Source organism: Cheilinus undulatus, linkage group 12 (assembly GCF_018320785.1).
Source record: "Cheilinus undulatus linkage group 12, ASM1832078v1, whole genome shotgun sequence".
NCBI lineage: Eukaryota > Metazoa > Chordata > Actinopteri > Labriformes > Labridae > Cheilinus > Cheilinus undulatus.
In genome coordinates, this window is record NC_054876.1 from 16,510,712 (window position 1) to 16,536,893 (window position 26,182).

At 38.6% G+C, this 26,182-nt stretch overlaps 2 protein-coding genes across 2 annotated transcripts in view; one reads left to right on the plus strand and one right to left on the minus strand.

Moving 5' to 3' along the window:
• The window catches only part of timm22 (translocase of inner mitochondrial membrane 22 homolog (yeast)), a 7,982-nt gene extending 174 nt beyond the window's left edge, over window positions 1-7,808 (minus strand). Inside the window, exons 1-4 of the mRNA XM_041801584.1 lie at window positions 7,559-7,808; window positions 6,221-6,417; window positions 434-506; window positions 1-342 (exon numbers count right to left, since the gene is read on the minus strand). The exon at window positions 1-342 is cut by the window's left edge and continues 174 nt beyond it. Of these exons, the coding sequence (XP_041657518.1) occupies window positions 266-342; window positions 434-506; window positions 6,221-6,417; window positions 7,559-7,808 (597 nt within the window). The 3' untranslated portion in view covers window positions 1-265. The remainder of the gene's footprint in view (window positions 343-433; window positions 507-6,220; window positions 6,418-7,558) is intronic.
• Window positions 7,809-12,736: 4,928 nt separating this feature from the next.
• The window catches only part of specc1 (sperm antigen with calponin homology and coiled-coil domains 1), a 150,236-nt gene continuing 136,790 nt past the window's right edge, over window positions 12,737-26,182 (plus strand). The window contains exon 1 of the mRNA XM_041801084.1: window positions 12,737-12,826. The gene's annotated coding sequence lies outside the window, so the exon portion shown is untranslated. The remainder of the gene's footprint in view (window positions 12,827-26,182) is intronic.

Consider the following 26,182-nt stretch of genomic DNA (forward strand, 5'->3'; position numbering starts at 1 on the left):
CTTCTACGAAGAAGCAGAGCCAGTCTTCAATGTCTTGAAATTTTCTATGATGTAGTTAAGTTTGCTTAACAGCCATAAGACAAATTACAGTGAGACCCCTGTGAAACTATCAGGTTCAGTCAGCCTGCTTCGTTATCTCTTGACACCTCTATCTTCCACCAAATGCAAAGGTTCCTGCTTTTGCATCAATCCATTCATAATCTTGAACCGCCTTGTCCAGAAGTGTGGTGATAAAGTCCTTGTCCATGGAGACACTTTTTGTAGTTCATCGCAAATAGTATTCTATGGCAGCGGAGAATGCAGCAAAGCCTCCACATCCCAACACTCCAGCCTTCAGACCAGCTACAAAAGGGAAAAAGAACAAATATGAGAGAAAAGGAAATACTCTACCAGCATTTTTAAATGTCAAGGCAAATATAGCAGATTAACATACCACGAAATCCAATGGCTCCTCCAGTAAGACAGCCACTGTAAACTGCATTCTTCCAGTCAGATTTCCCTCTGTGCTAAATACAAAGAAAGTGGGTAACATGTTATTCTTTTGAGGGTAAATATTCAACAGACAAGTTAGGGTTAAGAGGCATCAGTTAAGGTTTTTTTTTTGTAATTTTGCAAGTATAAATGGTATGTACACTGCCTGGCCCAAAAAAAAGTCGCCACCTGGATTTAACTAAGCAAATAGGTATGAGCCTCCTATTGGATAATTATTGCATGGGCGATTATCTTTCAGCTGGCAACATGTTATTTAACCCCAGCTGATGCAATGAGTAACTTCTCATTTCTTAAACAATGGATATTTTCTTCCCTAATGGCACGGGCATATTCCAAGACGACGGTGCCAGGATTCATCGGGCTCAAATTGTGAAAAGAGTGGTTCAGGGAGCATGAGACATCATTTTCACACATGGATTGGCCACCACAGAGTCCAGACGTTAACCCCATTGAGAATCTTTGGGATGTGCTGGAGAAGGCTTTGCGCAGTGGTCAGACTCTCCCATCAACAATATTAAAATTAATGCAACACTGGATGAAAATAAATCTTGTGACACTGCAGAAGCTTATCGAAACAATGCCATAGCGAATGCATGCTGTAATCAAAGCTAAAGGCGGTCCAATGAAATATTAGAGTGTGTGACCTTTTGTTGGTGGCGACTTTTTTTTTGGCCAGGCAGTGTATGTGGTCTTACAGCCAGCTTGGGTCATTGCCGTTACTCCCATGGGGTAGCAAATGTAGGCAATGGTGTCACGAATCAGTAGGGGCACACTCACACTAGGCCATATGTACCGTGCTGTATTCTAACTGTGCTGAAGCCCATTTGACCCCCTCCCCTGTCCCCTTTTTGGCCCGCACTCACACTGCTCAACGCATCCAGGCCTGGGCACGGATACTTCACGCGCCAACATCATCACACAAAGCACCCACAGTTGATAAATTTATATGTGTTGATGACTCTGTATACATAAGTGTTGTTTTTAGGCTGTAAAATAGTAACAGATTTATACGATATCTGATCTGACACCGGAGGTATTTCAGCTGACCTGGGATCTGTAGCTATGTTAATTATACAGAGCCCTGTGAGGAGAGAGAGAGAGAAAAAGCGGTTCATAGCGGAGAATTGTCGCTCACAGCATATAATCTTGAGCCTGATCAGAGTTCCAAGCACTTCTGCAGAATAAAACCTGGACTTTTTTTAACTCGTATGAGCCCCTACAGTCATTCCCCTGCACGTCCGTGTACTATCTGATTCCCCCGAAATTATTTTACGCGTTATGAACAAGCGGCAACCTCCGGTCCTAAAAAATTAAGCCAATGCGGAAGTGCCAAAAATTGCTATACCGCGGCTGGCTGCAGGAAAACCGGAAGTTCCGTCTGCACACGTTAAACAGCCGGTTTTGACACACAAAATAAACTGGTTTACAGCCTGGTTCAAAACACCAATCGTGTCTCATTAGCTAGTGTCTTATTGTGCTCCCACTGTAGGGGGGGTGAATTTTTTTGTACCATGATTGTTTGGCTGATATTTAGGATGAAAGCTGATTGGCGCGTCTCATTTGATTTACAGATAGCTCGGCAGGCAGAGGCTCTGTTTCTGTCAACCGGAATGCTAGCTAGCAGGCTGACAGGAAGTCGCGCTTAGTGGGTGGGCGTTACGTTCGGCTGAGACCGTGATTTCAATATGGAAGCCTCCACAAATGGGCTTCAAAAGCCATTTTGGCCCGCCTATTGTAAGCAGACGACTGTTGTCACACGGGGTTTGTCCAATTCTTTCTACAGTCTATGGTTATGAACTGTGCATCTCTCTGCATTTGGATGCCGTTCAGCGCTACACCAAACAAGCTCTCCTGTCACAGGACAGCCTGTGTCCAGAACAGGATTGAATGTTCAGTTAAAAGTTTTTTTAACGGTGACGTGAGCGATTTAACCATCTGATGAGAGCTAGAAGTGAAAACGCCACAGGATTAAACGATGTTCCTTTCAAACGTCAGTGATCAAGACCACAGTTTCACTTCCTGATAACATGAAATAGAATTAGAGGTAAATTAATTCAGTGATGATAGTTTGGCATTATAATTTTATAATAAGAGCAATTAAATCAGCTGTGTGATTAACCCCGGCACACACTTGTCCACGCATTTGGCACTCTAATTTATGCACGGAGGATGAAAGGTGTTTTTTATCCTGTGAGCTGCTGTTTGTGACTCAAACAAGGGAAGAAGCTTTATTTCACAAACCAAAAAACCTCTCACAGTCATTAAAGCCTGACTGCTAGAAACTGGTCAGAAATGTGGACAGGACTGGGATCCATGGTGATCATAGTGGAGCTGTGCACAGTTAAATTCTTCAGTTCTTATAAAATCTTTGTAACTTGTTGAAATACAAGGAGAGAAATTATATATTTCTCTCTCTATTGAAAAATCCTGCTGACTCTTGTGTGCAGCTGCTACCTCTGCTCTGGGGTGGGTCCTCTTGTTGTTACTTCACGCTACCTCACATTCCTGCGCCTGTGCTCCCTTATTTGCGTCCGTGCCGTGCCTAGGCCCACCTCGTCCTTCTGTGCCAGGGCCACGAAGTGTGCCGCGCTGAAGCACAGGATGACTGCACTCACACTGGCCAAACATACCGGACTTCAGGCTGAAACGGGCCCAGGCACGGTACGGATGGCCTAGTGTGAGTGCGCCCTAAGAAAAGGCTGAATGACTTTATTTCAGCTAAATTACATTAGCAGACCATACAGAGCATCAGTTAGAGTTACATGTTCATTTAAACACAATGAAGCTATAGTGCACCGTTTTCCACATTATTAAGCGAATTACATTTTTCTCTTATTTTCCTAAATATTAATGCAAATGACTGAGTATTTTTCAAGTCATCAGCCATTAGAGCATAATTCAAATGTTCTTGAACAAACTTCATAATGATAACCTTTTTTTTTTTTTAAATAAAAACCTCAAAATGCACTGTTCCACATTATTAAGCACAACAGAGTTTTAAAGCATTTTATTGGTTGTAAAGAACTGAAAATGTTTATTTGTTGAATTTGCAGCATTAGGAGGTCATATTCACTGAAATCAAAAGCTATTTCAATCAAAAACACCCTAACAGGCCAAGTTCCATGTTAACATAGGAGCCCCTCTTTGATATCACCTTCACTATTCTTGCATCCATTGAACTTGTGAGTTTTTGGAGAGGGTGTCAGAATATCCTCCCAGAGCTGCAGTTTTGATGTGAACTGCCTCCCACCCTCATAACTCTTTAGCTTGAGGATGCTTCAAAGGTTCTCAATAGGGTTGAGGTCAGGGGAGGATGGGGCCACACCATGAGTTTCTCTCCTTTTATGCCCATAGCAGCCAATGACACAGAGGTATTATTTGCAGCATGAGATGGTGCATTGTCATGCATGAAGAAAATTTTGCTACAGACGGAACTGCTCTTCTTTTCATAGCATGGAAGAAAGTGGTCAGTCAGAAACTCTATATACTTTGCGGAGGTCATTTTCACACCTTCAGGGACCCTAAAGGGGCCTACCAGCTCTCTCCTCATGAATCCGGCCCAAAACAGGACTCTGCCACCTCCTTGCTGATGTCACAGCCTTGTTGGGACATGGTGGCCATCCACCAACCATCCACTACTCCTCCATCTGGACCATCCAGGGTTGCACGGCACTCACCAGTCAACAAGACTGTTTGAAAATGAGTCTTCATGTATTTCTGGGCCCACTGCAACAGTTTCTGCTTGTGAGCACTGGTTAGGGGGGGCTGAATAGTAGGTTTATACATGACTGCAAGCCTCTGGACGATCCTACACCTTGAGGTTGGTGGGACTCCAGAGGCACCGGCAACTTCAAATACCTGTTTGCTGCTTTGTAATGGCATTTTAGCATCTGGTCTCTGAAATTGTCTGTCAGAAACTGTCCTCATTATGCCTTTATCTGCAGGAACCTGCCTGTGCTCTGAATCAGCCACAAATTTCTTCACAGTATGATGATCACCATTAATTTTTTCATTAAATATCTATGGTTTTCATTCCTTGTTCAAGCCATTACACTATTTGACACTTTTCGGCAGGAGAGAGATCCTTCTTCTTTCCTATATTGCTTGAAACCTGTGGCCTGCTTAATAATGTGTAATATGTGGAAAAGTGCATTTTGAGGTTTTTATTTTTGAAAAAATAATGGTTATCATTGTGAAGTCTGTTCAAAAACATTTGAATTATGCGCTAATGGCTGATGACTTGAAAAATACTCTGTCATTTGCATTAATATTTAGGAAAATAAGAGAAAAATTTCATTTGCTTAATAATGTGGAAAGCAGTGTACAATGCTCTGCAGTACATCAGGCAGCACGTATTGTATGTGCCCTATCACAGAATATACAGTATATACATGCATTCAGTTGGGAATGAATAGAATTTATTCCTCCCTTCTCCCTCCTCTTGTTTTTACCTGTTTGTTTTGGACAAAACTAATCAGTTATACAGTAAAAAGAATAAAGGTGACACAGCATTGAAGGACAGCAGCTTATGGTTTTACGCTTAGATGAAAATTCCCAACAAGAAATGCTTGTTTTTCAAGCTGAAGACAATAAACTGATTACTCCAAAGATATTTGTAATGCCAGATGTAATGCCATCAGTAGGTTGACTTCTATTAAGCCACATACCACACTTACTTCCGTACATCTTTTCAATAAATTAAAGTATCCAACCTAAAACCTGTTTATACTACTGAAATAACACTGTGTATGCAGCTGTCTCATCAGAAATTAGGGGGAGACGGAGCTGTTTTATCAGGGGGATAAAATTAAGCCACGTTACTCCATCTTGGTTCAAACTGACTCATCTGGCTGTACACATGGATTCAACGTAGAACCATCTTAAAAGTGCAAAAAGCTCACTGAAATTCAAAGAAAAAAACAGGATCCCCACAGTTTTACTACCACATGCCTTGTCTACTCCTTTTCAGTTTTGCACCAGATGGCGCTATTAAACCATTTTTAGAAATTCTACCTCTATGACTGTTTGAATGCTGTCAAGGTAATATGTCAAAGGGTCTTAACAATTCAGAAACAATTATCTTGTATTTTCAAATTCATTATCATAATACATGAGGCCAGGTTAGATCCTCTCTGTGCATTTTTACAACATAAAAGCAAAACCAATTCTGCTCTGAAGTCAATTTGTACCCAACAGTAACATGAAAAATACACAACTAAGGACAACTAAGTAAGCAGCACATAAGCCAGATGTCTACCGGATGCAAATTTATCTGCCTTGTTCCAACTCATTTTTATTCCTGACAGTGAATTGCAATTCTAATTTCTAAATACTTCCTTATACCTTACAACTTTATGTATTAAATGATAAACTTTTTCTAAATCTCCTTTCATTTGTGTTGGATTTGAGGCCAAGACAAATGTCCCTACCAGGACATTGAGATACATCATATCTTATCTTACAGATGCTGTTCTCAAATCATGTCCCAGTTAACTAGTGTTCTAACTTGACCTACAATTCTTCTGAGTCTCCATTCTTTTGGTCATATCTTACATTGTAAGCCCTTCTTTGTTTTCTACTATTAACAAAAATCTTGCTTATCTACTCCCATGTTCACCATTATTTAGACAAATATTTTAGCAATGGTTAAAAAACTCTGTGGTATCCAGCATGAGTACATCATAGCATCGAATAAGAAGTCATGATAAAGAAAACTGGTGTCACCTACTGATTCTATGATGCACTCTGTGCAGGAGAACATAGCCCCAACAATGGCAAAGTTTTTGGCGTATGACATCCCCCTCTGGCCCATGTCTTTGAGGACTTCTCGTGCTGTTGGGGTTCTGAGAGGATCTTTGGGGTCAAAGCCAACGTTGGTATCAATACCAGCTGTGAAAACACCAAAAGCTCCTCCAAGGACAAACCCTGTGGGGAAAGCATATATCCGTTGAGCCATATCACATCAATATAATGTAGTATCCCAATCAAGCCGGGAGTCTATATTACATTCCACTTTGGTCCAGGGTCAGGAAATGAGCAGGTAACATCACTGCAGACCCACACACCCTGCACACAAACTTTTTAAACTCTTCTTTCATGGTAGGCATTACGTTCAACAGTCACAGGGTGTCAAAAAATAGAAGTTTAATATAACAATCACCTTAGCCCAGCTTAATGGGAAATATCCTGCAATGCCTCTTACAACTTTACTGTAGCTCCAATACTGTAAGAAAAACTCACTGTGGTGAAATGCCACACCTAATATGCATGATTGCACTTATTTATGTAAACTATCTTAAATGATCTTTTCTACCTCTGTAAATCTGCTCACATCTTTACATATTTTATACTTCTGATCATGTTAAGTCAGCATTCTTGCACCCTTTGCACATCTTCAAACCATACTATCAATGCCCTCACTTGCAAATACTAGAATAACATATACCTAGCTGGAGCTTGTACACATTTAAATCTTATTTTTTAAAAACTTTTTTCAGTTTTGTTTATTTTCTATATTTAATGTTTAATTCCTGTACATTGAAAACAAAGCTCAACAGAGTAAAATTCCTTGCTACATAAGCACACTTGGTCAATAAAGCTGATTCTGATATCTTTTTGAACGCTGTCTAGACAGGCTAACCAAGAACCAACATCAACACCTCTCAAAAGCTGTTGTTTAAACTCCAATGCTTTTGCTGAATATTCTGGTAACATTGTGTACTATGAAACATTACTTTTATTTTTCTAGGATGCAACACCAGGCAAGAGGGACTGATTATGAAATCTGGCCAACCTGGATGTATGTGCATCTATTCAGTGTCAATTATTATACAATTTCAATGAACTGAAAGTTTATACCAAAGAAGTAATGAATCATAAGAACATTTACAGGTTAATAAAAGATCCAGAGCCCATGGCAAGTCTCTATAACGCTGGCTAATCTTGCATGATGTTCACATCCCATTGAGCTAACATATGCATTATATTATTGTGGACCACAGCAACCTTTGTTCTACACAGTAACATGAGCATATACATTTAATTTACAGTTAGTGTCATTGCTTACCTCCCACACAGGCCAGCACAGACTTGAAGGCGCAGCTCTCCATTCCCCTCTCTATCATCTTCTGCTCGTCGCTTTTTGGGGGCACTGGCAGTCCCCCCATAACACCGGGGCTCAGGTCCTTAATTGGCCTTTTGTCCCCGATAAGATGGTCCAGAACCATGCTGTACTGAATCGTAGGACTGGCCATACTCGAAGCAGAAGCTTGTAAGTCGGAGGAAGCATCGCTCGCAGCACCCGTGGAGGCCGCCATGTTTCTCAATGACAGAGCTCCCGGAAACCGTGGTCAAATTAAGCATATCTGCAGATTCGCCACATTTATAAAAAAATATCTTTTTTTCTTTTACTAGAGAGAACGCAATAGCGCTTAACACATGTCTATTAATTGATTCAACACACCACCCACAGGAGAAAGCTGAAAATGTTTTTATAGGAATAAATAAATAACTAAAAACACATAATCTCTCTAAATTCGTTTCCGCATATTCGACATAAAGTTAGTTCTGTAGTTCCCAAAGCAACCGTGTAAAGTCGTATTTACATAAAAGTTACACAACCTTGTTTGTCAAAACTATGGTTACTTTGAAGGAAAGGTTTAACCTTGAGTGTATTTATTTTTAACATATTATGTAGATGCTTCCAGGAAATTATACCAAATAATAATAACATACGTAGACGCCTTATGGCTGTGTTTGTCCGCAGTCGCGATACGTCAATGTGTCCGCCATATTGCCAGAGGCAAGACCGCCTCACAAGTATATACAAGTATACAGGGAACTCGAGGTTTTCTGAATAAAAAGCACTCGTGTTTACATAAAACGGATTCTTATGAATCATTTATGTACTCAGTGGTCCATATTCATGTATGTAGTAATGATGGCATCCACTGTGACCAAAAAATTAATGAGGTCTGTAAAATAAAAAACATAAACTGACAGTAAGCAGTGAATATATACTGTACAATTATATTGACAGATTACAGATTTAGGCTTTCACTATGTTCTTCTTGGTGTTGAATTAACATGTTAATAAGATCCTTGCAATGGCCCATGTTTACTATAAGTAGGATCTATCTTGGATTTCTAGAGATGGGGCATATATGGGACTCATAGAGGCTGATCCGCTCTTGCGAGTCACATGGGCAATCACAGGTGGTGCCACCATAGAACCTATGGACAAACCTGCATGGTAGCCATATTGTAGCCAGCATATAACCCATATGGGGCTCACAAAGCCATGCTGGCTGGGTAGATTCTGCCTCTGCGTTTTACTCATAAAATCTCGTTCATTTGTTGTATGGGTGGTTTTTATTATCAGTACTTACATGAATATAAATCACTGAGTATAAACTACTTCATTCTACTACTTCATTAAAATCAACTAAATGTGATGCTTTGTGCTTTTCATTCTGATAGTTCACATACTCCTTGTCTACTTGTATTGCCTTATTTAGCGGACTTACTTATCCCAATATGGCGGCATAGACGACATAAAGCCAGCCTATCAATGAGTACGTATATTATCTATGTATATTATGTCCATTGGTGATACCTGGAGTGCTGGAGGAATTTTGGCTGCTGATTACAGAGGCATGGTATGGAAAAATAGAGATCTCGCTATAGTCTCATTTTACTCTTCTTACCCAGAGCTGTTTATGGGTATACAGACATTTGATCCAAATAGAAGATTTAAAAAGTAGTATTTCTGCCAAAAACTATACAAATATAACTTTTATAAAGTACATACCCATTGTATTGTCATGATATTTAAATTTCTGATACAAGTTAGGTAATTGTCTTTTTATCATGAATAGTTATTTCAACTTTAGCAGTAATAAACATCAATGTAAAACCATCTCTGGCTTTGCCATTCGTCACTCAGACAGTGTACTGCGTTTCACTGACAAAGCCTCACTGTAAATCTGACCCCAATCATTGTGTTTGAATATGGTTTGCATTTTTCCCCTGGTCCAATAATGTTCCTTTTCCCTGTTGGACTGAATTTGAATACTTGATTCAGCGTTTCATTTTTATTTATTTTATACACTTTACTTAAGGCAAATACTGATCTGTATTTAATCATTGTTTGGTTCACAGGTGCTGAGGTATCAGCTTGAATCCAAAGAAATCCAACAAATAAACCAAAGGTTGGGTAACGATTATGTCTTTGCAGATCTTGTCTTGTACATAAGTGATAGCTTTCTTTGTTTAACACATCATCTTGGTTTCCTATCGTAGATAAATGTATGAATGACATCAAAGTTAGAACAATCTGAATAAAGATTGATTTTGCATTGACATCAACACCTAACCCTCAACAGGGATCAAAAAGTATATAGTAAGTCGATGAAGTCATATTGGTTTGCAGTGGCTAAGGATTACTGTGCTCACACCACCAGCCACAGACTAAATCCCCTTCTCCCCGATTCTGATGCTCTGAATTAACTCAGCAAGTCATCCTGACCACATGCCTAAATGCTTTGAGTTCCTGCCATGTGATTGGCTGACTGGCCATTTGTATCAACAAGCGAATGAACAGGCTTATGTATAAATGTGGCAGGTGAGTTTATCTTACATCACTGTGGCTGCAGTAAGACAATGGAATGACTTCACCAAAGTTTACTTAAAGGGACCATGAACATGTGATAAATGCAATTTTAAATAAATGAATGCACAAATTATTGACATTAATCATATCATGATTAGTGCATTAATGTAGACAGCACTGGATGTTACACATTACAGTTAAGTAGATATTAGGGGCAGTGGTAGGTGTACTCCTAATTTATATTCTCTTTAGAAGTGGGTATATTCTTCATTTTAAAGTGGGTATACTCTATGGTAACAAAAATATAAGTGCGTATACTACATTAAAACTGTTAAGGCTACACAGATGCAGCACAGTATGGAAGTGTATAGTGATTACAATTCAAAGAAGAGGTCTAATTTGAATTTTATAATACAGTAACAAAATTGCTTTTTAATTTTCCAATAATGTATGTTTTTTGACACATAAATGAAATTTAAATTCAGTGCAAAATGCAAATTTCTTAACATAATTCAACTGAAAAAGAAAATTAATTTTTAATTTTCAGAAAATGCTCTGCTAAATTAACCTGACATGCCAGAAAACCTTCAATATCAAGCGTTTGGAAAAGGGCAGAGGCTTTGAAAAAACTCGGAGTGTGATTGGATGAGCGTTCTGTCTGTCACATCTTTACGGGCCAATCATAGCAACAAAACACATGACGTAGCCGCTACCGAGGTGCACATGCGCAGCTGCCGAGGAATAATCATGTAACCATAATCATGGTGACTATAGAGATGTCAGTACATGACTTTTGTCATTTTTGAAAAGAAAACAACTCACTGCTGTTCTTTGTTCTTCTTTTTATGAAGAAATGTCTCAAGTTCTGATAAAACTGGCGCTTTAGCAGCATCCACGCTAATCTCTTCTGCCATGATTGCACCAGCCTCTTGTTGCTGCTTGCTTACATCATGACTTCGCAGCGCCTGAAAGTACTGCCCCTCTTCACTGATTGGTCCTGTCACTTTCTAACAGTGCCCAAACGGTTCAGATGGGAGCTTTGTAAGACAGATTCGCCAGTGAGAAACACGGAAACAGGCGCAGCCATCTGCTTTGCAAGGTTACTGCTAAATAGCTCTTATAACTCAAATGGTTTGGCTATTCTGAAAACTAAAATGTATTATTAGAAATGCTTTTTCATTTTCAGAATGTGTGCATTTTTTTACTAAAAAAATGAAATGAATATTCAATTACTTAATTTGTCCATTAATTTTCATCTATGAACTTTTTCCATTATTAAAATGAAAAAGAAAAAGACAGTAAATTTTTAATTTTTAGAAAATGCTCTTATGTATAGCGCTCACAATTTAGACCACTGAACTATTAATTTAAATCAGTTAATGTGATCATTTGTGCTTTTTATTCTGACAATTCACTTTTTTTTATTGATATATGTGAAGCACATATAAATATACATACACAACCTTGTTTGTCAAAACTGGTTAATTGGAAGTAAAACTTAAAAATTGGAAGTATTTATTTTTTATCATATGATGCAGATGTTTCCCGCAATTTTCAAAATCTCATAATTAATAAAAGGACTAGATAATTTTATGACCATGTTGAAAATATTTAAAAGGCACAAGAAAGTGTAGTACTTAAATGTAGTTAGTTAGTATTTATTATTATATGTTCATCCCTTAAATTCTAAAGGTTTCTTATTCAATTTTTTTTGTTTCATCATCTGTGAATTAGGTTATTTATTACCACAATTAAATGAGTAATTTTACTATTTTACCACAGTCATATTTAGTAGGAAAGCATTATATCAGTATTGTATGTCTAAGGTTAAAGAATATGTCTGAACAACATATAAATATTGGAAAAGTAGTGGCCTATCAGTTAAACTTATGTCATAAACATTGGCATATCGGCATTAATCCAGTTTCTCACATCCTTAATATTTGGTGCAGAACACTGAAAAGCTTTCCCAAACGCTGTACATGTTCAGTATTCAGGCACAGCAGATTTCTTTTAAAGAAGTTTATACTTTTATTTAAGAACAATGCAAGTCCAGGGTTACAAAGTCGACAAGATTCAGGCAGTTTTTGATATCTTTGATTGAATTCTTGCTTAAATGCAAGCCCTACGTTTGCGACCATGTTCCGACCTGTGGTGCTGAGGAAATTAATATAAAATTGTGGTTTGTCTATTGAGAGTGGCCTACAAAACGTTAAAATAATGACCCCAGTTGAATCCACACATTATGACAGAAATAGGCTATGTATCTCATCTTTTAACAGCATGGAACATTATACTTTTCTTTAATAGTCACTGTAACTTTGTGAGCTACAATTTAGAGATGAGATAAGATATTCCTTTTAGGACCTTTATCAGTTGCTTTCAGTGTTTGAATTTTAGTATGTATTTTCTGTATGTCGTTTTTTTGCATATTTGTGTCTGAGAAGCTACGTCTGTCTACTATCCAAGTCATAAAGAAAAATGAAGGGATATCTTCTTTAAATCGTACTGTCTATGATTTAATTCCCCACAACAGTGTTACTGAATAAGACTACATTTCCCAGGATCCTTGGTGTGCACTGCGCCAAACTCGCTTCACGCGCTCCACCTACCGGCTCCAGCACGGGCCGGTGGTGACACTCTAATGACTCGCGTGCATGAGGCGGCGGCAGCAGCAGCAGCATCCTGATCAAACAACAGCACCACTGCCGCAATACTGACCAGGTAGGCTGAAGCTAAGCGCTAACACTCCTTTTATTTTGACCGTCTACGGCGCCGTTCTTGTCTTTATCGTCAGTTTCTTTGATTAAAATACGTTAACTTTAGCGTTATCACTTCTCTGTTGTCGCTGGACATGAAAGACGCTGTAAGTGAGAGTCGCGCGGGATCAGTTGGTTTGGACAGTTGGCAGCAACGGCAAACTGTCCCTGATGTTAGCCTGTTTGTTTTCAGCGGCAACTGTAAACGCATCTGTCCCTTTAATGTAAGTCATTCTCAAGCAGACATTTCTTTCCTGACAACGTCCATCATGAAATCAGCTCGAGGACAGGTTGTTTTCACGCTTAATGAGTGTGTCACTGGGTGACTATGATGTTTACCAGTATAAAGTCCAATAACATGGATGTACACGCCCCGAGATGTTGTTTTCTTGTTTTTATTGTTTCAGAGGCTATTCATGCCCACATTTTCAGTTAATATTGCACCAGGCAAAGTCGTGAGTTCAACAGGACCCTTGTCAATTTGATCAATTTAATGTATTTAGCTCAACTCGGTTTTTAAATACTAACCCTAAAAGTCCAAACATTCGTTTCCATGATTGTGTTGTGTTTCACCGGACAACTGTGGAATTTCCAGATATTTGGTAAGACACTAAGGGGTAAGATACATTTGAACACATCTTTGAAAAAACAACAACAAAATGGAATCATGATTTTTTTTTTATCTAAATCATGACAGAAATGTCAAGCCATAGTTTTTGTCAAGTAATTTAAAACAAGAAGGACTAAATGCTGAATTTATGCCACTGAGTAGCTACATACTGTAGTGGAGAGGAGAAATCTTTGAACTTTTATTTCTGTGTTGATACTTTTCTACCTCAAAGAGTTCAAATTTAAACACAGACCTACTGACTAAAGAAAGATTAGACTCTGAGTCTTAAATACCAACAATCAAGTACCATCAATTTGCTAAACACAAAGCTCTGTAGGTTATAGATGTAAACCTAGGCAAACTATGCTCTTACAGGACTTCATACATGGTAGATTTATTGGAATTTCTTTGTAGCAGATGGACCTTATTGACCATATGAAGTGTATTACTGAGGTGTTTTAGTCTTCAATGGAAATTACACATTTACCTGCCAGTGGCAAGTTGCCTTTGGAACCACTTCAGTGCGTCGTAAGCACTTTTTCTTCACATGATCAGCCAGCCATTTGTTCCTCATTACATCGGTGCCATGTGAAGCAGTTAAACAAGGCCGTGTTGTGTTCAGAGTTGTTATTTTTGAAAGGTAGTTTGTCCTGATGTAGAACCTGGAATGCTTAAAGAAAGCAAACTATCCTGACTACTGTGAGCTCCGACATGACACTTAACATGTTTCATTTACTTGAATGTATTGACTAAAGTGATGATTCAGATTACTGACAGTGATGCTTGAACATACCTTTGCTTTTATGTTGCATCACAAAAAACCTCTTTAATAGCATAGGTTAAGTAAAGTTTTGAAATCTGTTAATTGCAGAGCTTAAGTATTTTCTTGAGTTTACAGAGATCTGCCTTGCAGCAGAAAAAACATGAATCCCTAAAGATAAACCAAAATGGCAACAAATGACAGCTTTCACTTCCCTCTGTTCCTTTTGATTATGCTCGGAAAAAAGGAGACTGCAGTGGTCATTTATAATGCGGTCAAAGTGAATGGTGTTTGTAGCTAATTACACCCTTTGTTTTATTTATGGTTAAACATCCAAAGAAGGGATATCACTAGAAATCTTGCTTTTTCTTCTGTTCTGTGTTCAGAAAAGGCTCTGGTAGACACAAAAAAGCACCAAGAGATGTCCATCGTGTGCTACTGTAATGCTGTTTTCAGATTATAGCTCTGATTGTAGGAAGTGTATGTAGCCGTTTGGTTTCAAAAGTGAAGTCATTGACCACAGTCAGTCACACAAGGGCCATTTTCCAGTGATGTCACACTTAGAATAAAAATGGATAAATTGGTGGGGACCAATGCTTTCCTTAAAACAAATCAAAGCATCGTATTTTTTCCAGGTAACACAGAGCAAGAGTGAGCAGTAACAACTCCACTGTTAGATTCATAAACAGTAGTCTGTAAATTAAAAATAAATCACTGCAGTCATTAAGAGGAATCCAGTGAGACTGTTTCACTGAAGCCCACACCAAGTAACGTGGCAATAGAGCCTCAAGATAAATTACATTCAGTAAGTTTTACCTCGTGTTCATATTAATGTATTCTAGATGAGCATTTATATCTGAAATTCATACACAACTTTTCTTATCCTTAATTCTTAAAAGAGAAATGCTAGCCAGGAAATGGATGAATGCTGAGATTAGCTGCTTTCTGATGGTAGATCGTGTCTCATCAAATGTGTTCACAGATGTGGTTGTCTCCCTTTTTTGTGACAACAATCATATTCTAAGAACCTTGTCAGTCCTCAGCCCTAACTGGAAGGAACAGATAAAAAACTGCCTAATTCTTAGCTACTTTATTACCTCATTAAACAAGTTCCACTTGATTAAGTTGGCATAAATTGCAACTTTCAAGTCTTCTGCAACACAGCTCGATGCTTGTTTTGTAAATGATGGTTCCATTCATAGGAGTGTCCAAACTTTGTTCTCCAAACGCCACATACAGAAACATATAAGGATGACTGAGCCCCTGTGATACGCCTTAACTTTAGTGTTTTAAAGCTAGTTAAACCAACCCACTGTCGATTAAGATGCTTAGTTATTGAATATGCTTAAATAAAAAAATGCCTACATCACAGCTTCCAATTAATGGCTAACAAGGCAGCTAGTCAATTAGTGTTAAGGAGTGGCCAATTAGATTTCAGTAGGGATGTGGTCAGTCCTGGCTCTCTGGATCCACTCCTGGTCAGGGTGAGAATAACACTGAATGCAGAAGAGAGGGGAGATGTATCTCTACATCCACATTCAGACACAAAAGAAGAGCAAACTTTGTATGAGTCCCAGTGCTTGAGGACGGTTAGTACTAGGGGTCAACTGATGTAGTTTTTTCAGAGCCAGCAGATACAGATACACTGTGGGATTTCAAGCCGACTCTATCTCACTGTACGAGTGAAATAAGAAGTCTCACATACTGAGGTTGAAGTTCTCTCCAGTCATATCCTCTCTCTCTGACTCATTCTCTCTCTCCAGTTATCTGGGGGAGGGGCATAGAAAGCCATTCCTACTATTGTCGTGATGATTTAAGATACTGTCTGATAGTTTACGAGGGAAAAATGCCCGTGGTTCATATATCATACAGGTCAGTAATCCATCTTACCATTGGGGAGCAGCTGGTCAGGCCATAGTTGCGTTGAGGTCAGCCATCGTTCCCCTCTGTACACAGCAAAACAAGTGAAGCACAAATTCCAACTGAAAGTTGGCACTACTTCCAAGTAAGTCGTAAGACTCAGAATTTGTGGCTGAATCAGATGAAATTCATATAGTGTACGGCTGACTTTAGCTTGTGCATGTCTAACTGTACAGCAAATAACAACAGTTATCAAATCCTATTAAGAAGAGAAAGAAGATATAACAATGTTGTGCTAGCTTAATCCACACTAGTAGAAACAGCAAAGGGCAAGCAGCATGTTATACTTTGTAGTTAGACCTCAAGACGGGCTCTGGAGAGGAGCAAAAGAGCAGAATTAGCGATGCTCTCCATACATGTGTTGTCTACACTGCCTTTCCCATTCTTGGTTGCGGAGGGCTGAATCCAAACCCAGCTGTCATTGGGTCAGAGACAAAAGGCCAATTGAGATTGGACTACGGGCCACAGTTTGGGCACTCTCGGTTTGAAAGAAAAGAGCAAGGATTAGGTAGGGCCCTATGATTTCCACGATAACGGAATCATGGATGGAACTGCAGAATTGGCCAATAAAAACAGAATTTTCAATTTAACGCGGAACGTTAAATTGGTTTTTTTAGAAAGAGGAACGTATATCTGAGGAATATATTCCGGGGGATCACTAAACTGTGGCACAACTTGTGCCTCACTTCACAGACACTCACCCCACCCCCTCCTCAACAATATGAAGCATGTCAGAGCATTTGCACAAACACCGGCAAACATTAACGTAGCGGTCTGATATGAGGCAGACGGGCAGACAGCAATGTATGGAGAGAGATGAGGAGAGAACCGTTACAGTCAGGATAGAACACAATGCAGCATCAAACTGCATGAACTGTTACATATTAAGAGAGTAAAGAAAAGTTTAGATAACAGGTTTTCTTTTAACCATTTAACTTTAATGTGACCTTCTTATTAAGTCACTACCACTCTGTGTTTGAGAGAACAGAAGGATTTCTTCATTTACATTATAAACATCAGTTAAGATGTGATTATACACGTGGATGTGTCTTAAAATGTTGGAAATATCTGACTGTTACACTGGTTATAATTATTTTATATCAGGGTTATCCAAACAATGGCTCCTGGGCCAATTGTGGCCCTTTTCAATAAATTTAAGGTTGTTTCTATTTAATTAGTGAACGTTTTATTTATTCACATAAACAAGACACTCTTTTTTTATGGTAAAATTAGTGGAAAGGTTAAAAAACGGAATCCAAAAAAATTCAAACGGAAAAACCGGAATTTGGAAAAAATAAAAACGGATTTCATCGGGCCCTATGCATAATTTTAGGTGTGGCTGTATAATTGAAGATGTGCTACTGAAGCGACCTGCCAGCAAGGAGTGAGTTTTTTGTTCAGTATGGTTGCTTTAGGCTTCAAAGAATTAAGTACACTCCATACAGTCCAGAGTCAAGTAGATAACTTTTTTATACCATGAACTGACTGACGTCATTTCTGTAAATTAAGTCTGTTGTTCTGCAGAATGTAAGTGGGTAAATGTAAATGTAAGGGAGAATCTAATAGGATTCCAAAATGTGCAAAAGTGCAGATTTCAGTATTGGCCTGACTATGACCTTGTGTTTGTCATTGACAGAGGCTAATTCCAGCTGCCCTTCTCCTAGACTCACACTCTCACATGTGTGGACCAGTAAATCTTTTCTTCTTTTTTTTCCGAAGCAGCTCTCTTCCTCTGTTTAACTCGTTATCCCGGCTAGCCCTGTCATTGGCTTGCTATAAATAGCCAAGGGTTATGTGGGGAGCACCCTTGTCGGGTTCCACAGTGGTGATATGATGTGTTTTGTTGTGTGACAGAGACTTTCACCTGGTGAGCCTCTTCCTCAATGTCAAGTGAATGTGTGAAGTGCTAAAGGAATTCAGGGTATCCTGTCACTGCAGCCCCACACATTCATGAAAATCTGAGACCAGTGATGGTGTCCTGGATTCACCTTGTTAAACACACCTAGGGACCGCGCATACCAAATCAGCAGCAGCAATGGAGTCTCTATTCACATAGCCTAATACTGTGACTGACATACGAAGTGACTCATGGTGGGGGTGGGGTTACAACATTTGAAATGACCTTGTCCAGCTGTCGTAAGAAGGGTGAAAGGCAGATACTGCAGTGATTCAGTCCTCCATATTGTGTGGCAGATGTGGGTTCCCCAAATAAAAACTCAGATGCTAAATTGGCTATTAAGTTACTCTGTATGGAAGGACAACCACCATGGTAATGACCTGAAGGTTCAGTATGAGTGTAATAAGATCAGTTGTTCTCATGCCACTTTGGGGCTATAAGAAATCAGCTGAGCCTGAAGCTATGCAGATTTTACAGAACTGCAGATTTATTTATTTTTTCTTCATTTGATCACTTTTGGCAAAGCACCTCCCTTCTTTGGTTTTGATTGAAATGTAGAGTCAAGTACATCAAGTCTAGCACCCCAACATAATAAGTACAAAACACGCCCAAATTCTGGGCAACACAGTCAATTCAGCAATTTCAATATAGTGCAAACATACTGACATTTCAAAACCACAGGTGTCTCTCTCAGAGTAAAACGTGTGACAATTCAGAGGCTCATGATACCAAACATATTGTAATGCATGTTGACTTTAGGTAATAAACATGTCCTAAACAGGTTTAACTTCAGCAGCTTTTCATTATAGTAGAGATTGAAAAGGAAAGGCATATTTTTAAGGATCCTACACTTTAAAACACTTAAATTCACATCTTCAAAGATCCAAAAAATAAATTACTTCTATCTGAGCTATTCATAAATGCAAATACAATATCTAACTTTTCAAACTTGAAATAGCCCTCTCTGTTGTCTCTCTTGCTGTTGTTTTTCATACAACAATAATGTTCTTGTTTAATTTTACTATAAGTCTATTTGTGTCACTTACACTCACTAAGCAGCTGCTTGAAGCCTTCTTTATCAACTACATTGTACAGCTCAAGTCTTTTCAAAGAAAGCATAAAAGTGCTTCATTTATAAGCTGAGGGATTTTTTGACTTAACATCGTCATTCAGTGCTAGATGTGATGACACATGCTGGCCTGGTGCAAAAGACTGATCACCAGTTATCACAAACACTTGATTTCAGTTATTACTGCCAAGGTTGGCACAACCAGTTATTAGGCCTTGGAGGGGGCAATTACTTTTTCACACAGGGCCAGATAGGTTTTGCCCCCCCCCCCCTTAAAAAAATTAATGATTCATTCATTCAGACACTACATTTTGTATTGGGTTGTCTTTGTGAAATTTAAAATTTGGTTTGATGATCCGAATTATTTAAGTGTGATAAATATGCAAAAACATCAGGAATCAGAGAGGGGGCAAATACTTTTTCACAGCACTGTAATGAGAAGTCCAGTGTCTTTGGTTTCTGATTTGCTGGCAGCCAAAAAACTTCCTCATCCATATTTCCTGCAGTTTGTTTTGATCTGAGGCTGTAATGTGTCATGGGTGATGCAACCACAAAGGGTTTTTTTTTAACTGCGCCATAGAGGATGTACAATTTAAGACTGCTGTCACAGCATTTGTGAATCAAACCAAATATGAACTTTTTTCTACACTTATCTTTATTGCAGTGTTTATATTTTAAATCATACTGTTGTTATATATCCCAGCATCCTATCCAGGTTGTGGTGAGTCTCTAACTTGGATATTTCTGACAAAATGGCTGATAATCACATTTGCATTGAGTGAGAATTTTAGAACCACACTGTTCGGCTCTACATTATCACATCAGCATCTTAAATACAGGGCTAATACACAAACACTATAGTTAAATAGACAGAATGAATGCATACACTACAGTTAATAAGGAATGTAAGTAAAAACTCAGTTTTCTTCATTTAGTGCTGCTGCTGTGATTGTGAAGTTGTTGATCTGAAAGTTTTTGCCTTCGTGTGTGAACGCTTCAGTGTCTATAGGTTTGTGAGATACAGTAAATTACATATTCAAATATGTGGACATCCACTTCTCATAGTTCATTCAGTCATATAAAGGCTGAACAGACGTAAGAGCTCAAAGTGAGACTTGTGTTTGTATGAACCCTCAGATCTAAAGAGGTTTTCCATCCTTGATTTCTGTTGAAGGTTGTAAGATTTTAGAAGTGAAATGGTGAGTCGGGGATAAATATCTGAGTGAAGGTCTGGTGCACTCGGACAGTGTCAGGAGTTAGTTTGAAGGACCTCAGATAAAGACAAAATTACAATCCCAGAATGATGATTCATTGTGGTAAAAAGAACTAACAAGCTTGAATGAGACAGACATCACAATGATGACCCACTGGACTGTCTTCCTGATGTTGCTGTCCAGCCTCTTGTGGTACAGAGGACTGAAATTACCCGTCATTGTGAAGCATCATCTCTGTTTTGAATTTGTTGCTTGTGCTAACAAGGTTATATGATTTTTTTCTGAGATATCGTTCCAGGATTCTTGAAAACAAATGGCCTTATTAATAAGAGGGTTTTATTTCATCTTCAGTTATGGCGAGCAGTAGTCCTCATTTGCAAAAATATAGAGAGTAAGATGGAAATGGCTCAATCTTTTAACAAACTCCTGATAAGATGAAGAATTTCCTGTCAGCTGTAGGTCAGAGTGGAGTAGTGTAGGAAGCCTCAGGTCAATGAGTGCAAACATTACATTGACTGTAGCTGGTACTTAGAGGGATGAACTTTGCAACAAATTTCAGGAAGTATCAGGTAAACGTAAATGGTGTGATGGATGCAGTGCTTAAGATCCAATCTAAATTTGGCCCATTTTATTGTGCATTTATTCAAAGTGAATGGTGACATGCAAATATATCAGTGGCAGAGGATTGGTTGTCCGTCTGTGAGAGGGGTTGACATGAATCATCATGGTGTGGGACAAGGTGCAGCAGAGTAACTAACAGGTAAAGCTCTTGATTCACATGTAGCCCTCTTAATAGCTTTGAGCTTAGAGGTCAGTCATGCAGAGCACTCTTATCTGTTTTATATTAGCCATTTATTTATGAGTTTATTGCTATGAGTTTTTCTTTTTTGTTTTAAAACGGATGCCATCATAAATTTGTATGATATTCAGACATGGATTTGACTGCCTGGTGTGTTTGGACAGCTCACTTTCTCACACTCTGAGACACACATTCAGGGATAAGCCCTCAGAAGAAAGAGTTGTTATCTGTCCTCAAAAAGCAAAGCCTGGTCTGCATACATTTGGAGTGGCACGTCCTTTTATGCAGTGGAAGAGGCTTTAATTAAGGAGATAAGAGGAGATCGACTGATTTGGAGCAGGAAAGAGTACTGGCTTGGCACCCGGGCCGTTGAATAAATACAAGCTGCCCTATTCCTGCCTGCAAGTGAGGCTGCTGCTTAAGTTGTGACTGAGTTGCAGCTAATTTTGTGTTATATTTTGACTCAATACTTCTGTCACACAAAGATGCAGATGGCATGCAGTCTCCGCAGCCAAGATACCCTCCAGTTTGTTGAGCGTCATCTACCAGAAGGCCTATGGAGAAAAATGAACAGCACTTGAACAGATAGCAGTGATTTCTGCCTGAGAGGTGTATATTTGACTGTGAGGGAAGGTAATTCCAAGTATCTTTTTTTTCCTCTGGCTCTGGCTTTTTCTTTAATTCAGGAACGTCCAGGAAACAGACTGAATTCTTGACAAGCACACAGTCTAGGTCAATGGCTCCAAGGAGTGCTTGTGTCTCTGTAAATGGGTCATCTGGGCCACGTCAGAAGTAAAAGCAGAGATATTGTCTTTTCATATGAGTGCCAGACTTCTTTTGCTTCGGCTGCAGCCTGAGAGGAAGAACAGATTCCTGCAGAAGTGTGATGTGCAAGCCAACAACGGGGCAGATAAACATTATCTCATCCAGGTGAACAGGATAATCAAGTTCATGAGGAGTGTTGTTAAAATATTTGTTTGGTGGCTCAAAAGGTCTGACCCTTTGTGATCTTTCTTGGTGTCTCATCATACACTGAACACACCCACAGTTCACATCAAATAGCTCTCATGCCACAAGTCTGTGTACTTTTGCAAACTCCAGTCCTTTTTGACTGAACAGTTATTTTACTCAGTAGCACTATTACTATGAGGTGCTATCATGGAAAATCACTGAGCTTTTTTTGGGATTGTCTTTTTATGCCCTAGCAGTTCTCATGGATGCTATGCTAGTGTTTCTATGGAAATCCACCCACTCACTGCACAGACAAGCGAAGCAGGCAGAAAAGCAGCGGAAGCTACTGAAACGTGGCTCTGACTGACTGTTTATCAGATCAGAACTTTGACACCATCAGAGCAGGAAGTTTGGCCCTCGAGGGAGCCGGGCTCTGAGAAAGATGAAACAGAGGATGAAGCAGATGAAATATGCATGAGCACTGTATCTATTTCAGCTCCTACTACTGTATGCCTGATGAGGCCTGGACAGGGCAGTTTTTGGGTAGATAATGGATGGCTCTGACTGCTGCGGAGTGCAAAAGGTTGTTGGTGCTTGCATCTGTTTCTTAAGGAACTGACAATATTTGTACCTATTGGCTTTATAAATTCAAAACCAGATTCAAACAACTTTTTAAAGCAAAAGCACCAAACACCAGTGTGGTTTCAGCTCCATACATTTGAGAAGTTTCTTCTCTTTGTCATACAGACTAGATTCATGTTGATTTTGTAATATATGAGCAGGGGCAGTTTTAGTAATCTGGGGGGCCTCAAAGACCAGTATGAGGCCCTTTTCTGTTTAGCCAAAGCAGTCATAGTGATGTAAAAATATATTTCTAACCATCTTTATGTTAGGCAACAAAGCCAGAGAACTACAGGACATACTTAAATCTGAAATATACAGCAGTACTACATCACCTCTGACAAGAGAACCAAATGCACCACATCTTAATATTTAAACCCATCCTAGGCCAGGTGCAACTTCTAACAGTAAAAGATATGCACTCTCTATTGGGGCAATATCTGTTCTTCTGTCTAAAATTGTCATTTTAATTCACAGCATGCCATATTAGGAGCTTGAACCTTGCAACCTTGAGGCTTTTGGATTATCAGAATTTGTTTTGATGGTATGCAATTAGCTCTTGACCCCTTATTCACATTTAAAATACGTGTCTTAATCACTGAAAGTACTTTAACCTGATAGACTGGATGGTGTACTTCCTTTTGTTGCTGTCCCTTGGTGAATGAAGCCCCTGATAAATGCCTTTCTTGCCCAACATTTAAAAGGTCACATATTATGCAAAATACATTCAGGCTTTTCTAACACAACCCGCTGTAGCAAGTTGTTCTCAGATTTCCCCTCATGATGTCATGTGGAGAGATAGCACCACTCCCAGGTTCTGTTTGCCCTCCGTGCTTGGAAGAATGTTTTGCCCTCAGCTGACAGGAGGATCAGGAGAGCCACATCCATTAAGCCACATCCATTCCCTGACAGAGGCGTGGTCAGGGGCGGAGTCAGACAGCTCATTAACATTTAAAGCCACAGACACAGAAATGGCCCGTTCTGAGCAGGGCTGAAACAGAGAGTTTGTTAGACATAAAGAATCTCAATACTAGAGTGTTTTTTCAGCAACAGACTTCCAGGGCATGTTTTGGGGACCTCTGAGACCAGTATAAACTTGTCTTAATGGGGTAAAATATGTGACTTTTATGATATGAACTATGAATGTGGCAAGGACGTTTTAAGGCAATTTTAATCTCATCTGACTCTTAAAAGTTTTACTGATATCACAGTTATTAGATTCATTTCTAAGTATTTCACATGTTGCAGACCCTCTGCAGACTTACTGTTCGTACCTAGCATCCTGTAACTGCTTTTGTTTTAGGAGTTAGTGTATTTATCGCTTGATGGTAGTTCGATTTGCTTGATTGCATTTTTACAGTACTGTATAATAGGGTTGGGAAGCTATCAATAACAATCTCTTTCTCTCTCTTGAGTTACCACATTGCTGTTGTCAGATACTGGTGTTTGAGAAACAAAATTGTTCTGATATAATATCTCTCTCACCAAAGAAGAACCAGACATATCCCAGATAATGTTGGAAAGCAGGGAGAAGAAGTTGAGATGAACCTCTATAAGAAATGAAACTAACAATAAGTTGCTAAGAAAAATACATGAATCCAGCACATGTGCCTTTTAAGGGCAATTTATACTCTTCAGTTTATCAGATATTGGGATGTATCATAATATTGTTATCTTACAATATATATCCCTTATTGTAGAAAAGCTGTTATTCAGTATTTGTAAATATGTATAGCATGTAAAGCAGGGGTGTCAAACTCAAGGCCCGGGGGCCAAATCAGGCCCCTGGTACAGTAATATCAAATTTTGCATCTTTTGATCCTGACTTAACTTCTGATTTTTAATTTTTATTTCATAGCTTTATCTATTAAATTAATAAATTTAACTTTTTATATCATATTTTGACCTTTCAGATTCACAATCTAAAACTCTGTCATATAATCTCATATTTATACCTTTTAAACTCAATTTCTAATTTTATCTCATATTTTGACCTTTTAAACCCATGATTTTGGTTTTCTATCTGATATATTTGCCTTTTAAAAACATTATTTTGACTTTTTAATTCTTGTTTTGATCTTTTTAACTAATAATTTTGATCTTTCATCTCAGATTTTGAGCCCTTAAACACATCATTTTGACTTCCTTTTATCTCAAAATGATTTATCATCAGGGTTTTTTTCATATTTTGTTACTGGTGAAAATGAAGTTTATGGTAAAATGTTGACCCTATTAGGCTCTCAGGTTAGGCCTTAATTCAGAATCTGGCCCCCGCTGTGACTGACTGTTACATCCTTGGCCTAGATAGTCCGGCCCTCAGGTCGCCTCATTGGAGCAAATCTGGCCCAGGACCCAGTGTGAGTTTGACACCCCCGATGTAAATTATGGTATTGTTCCATATTGTATTGTCGATTTTTTTTATCATGTTGTATCATATTGTGAGGTATTGTATCATATTGTATCGTATCATGTGGTATATCATAGAGTATTTCATTGTATCCAGTTGTATCCACTCGTTGTTGTTAGTATGGAAAATAAATCACCTAACTTAGTTTTTAAAGGTGCAGTGTATTGTATTTAGCTTAATAGCATTTAGCAGAACAAACTTGGTATAAATTAAACATAATGTTTTTTAAGTAGGCCTGTCTAAATTTGTGTAAAACCTCCTCAAAATATACAATTATTATTTTCCAAAATGACTTAGAAGTAGCCTTTTGTTCATACATGGCGAAGGGGCCCTACATGGACTCTGCCGTCTTGGGTTTTTCTTCTTGCATGTTTCTACAGTGCCACAGAAGTGACCAAATAACAGATGTGCCTTTTTTTCCCTTAATATCACTGATATTAAGCGTGAAATGCAATCTGACTGTTATGTGTGGCTGATATTCCCAATTTCACACACTACCCCTTTAAATATATTTTAAATCAAAAGGTCAAACACTCTGACTCTGACAGGCATTTCATTTTTCTCATGCAGAAAGAAAAGTAGTTCTCAACATTTTGACTTGATTCTGGAAATGAAAAATAAATGGAAAACATTACCTTTACATTTCAATTCACTTAAGTCTGTCTCTAATCCTTTTTTGTCAATAAGAAATCAGGAATATGATATTTTAAGGACGCCATTTGTATTACTCAAGCAGAACAAGTATGAAGAGTTCTGAAGTGTGAGGATATGTAAATGGGTACTTGAACTTTCCAGCATGTATAATAGAACTGTTAGTAATAATGAGTGGGGATCACTTAGTAAGCACTTTTAATTTCAAAAGTTTAGGATCCTCCGCTGTGTAGAACATAAAAAAGCTAAACAAGCTATTGATCTCTGTTCAGATCAGAGGAAATCAACAGCTCAGCACTTTTATTTTTCACTAGCTTAGCTCTCGTCACCTTTTACATAAGATGTGCTGATTTATGCAGTCTTTATCTTCAGGCTGTTTTCTTATTCAGATGCTGAGGTTTAGTTTTTCCTATATTCTGGTT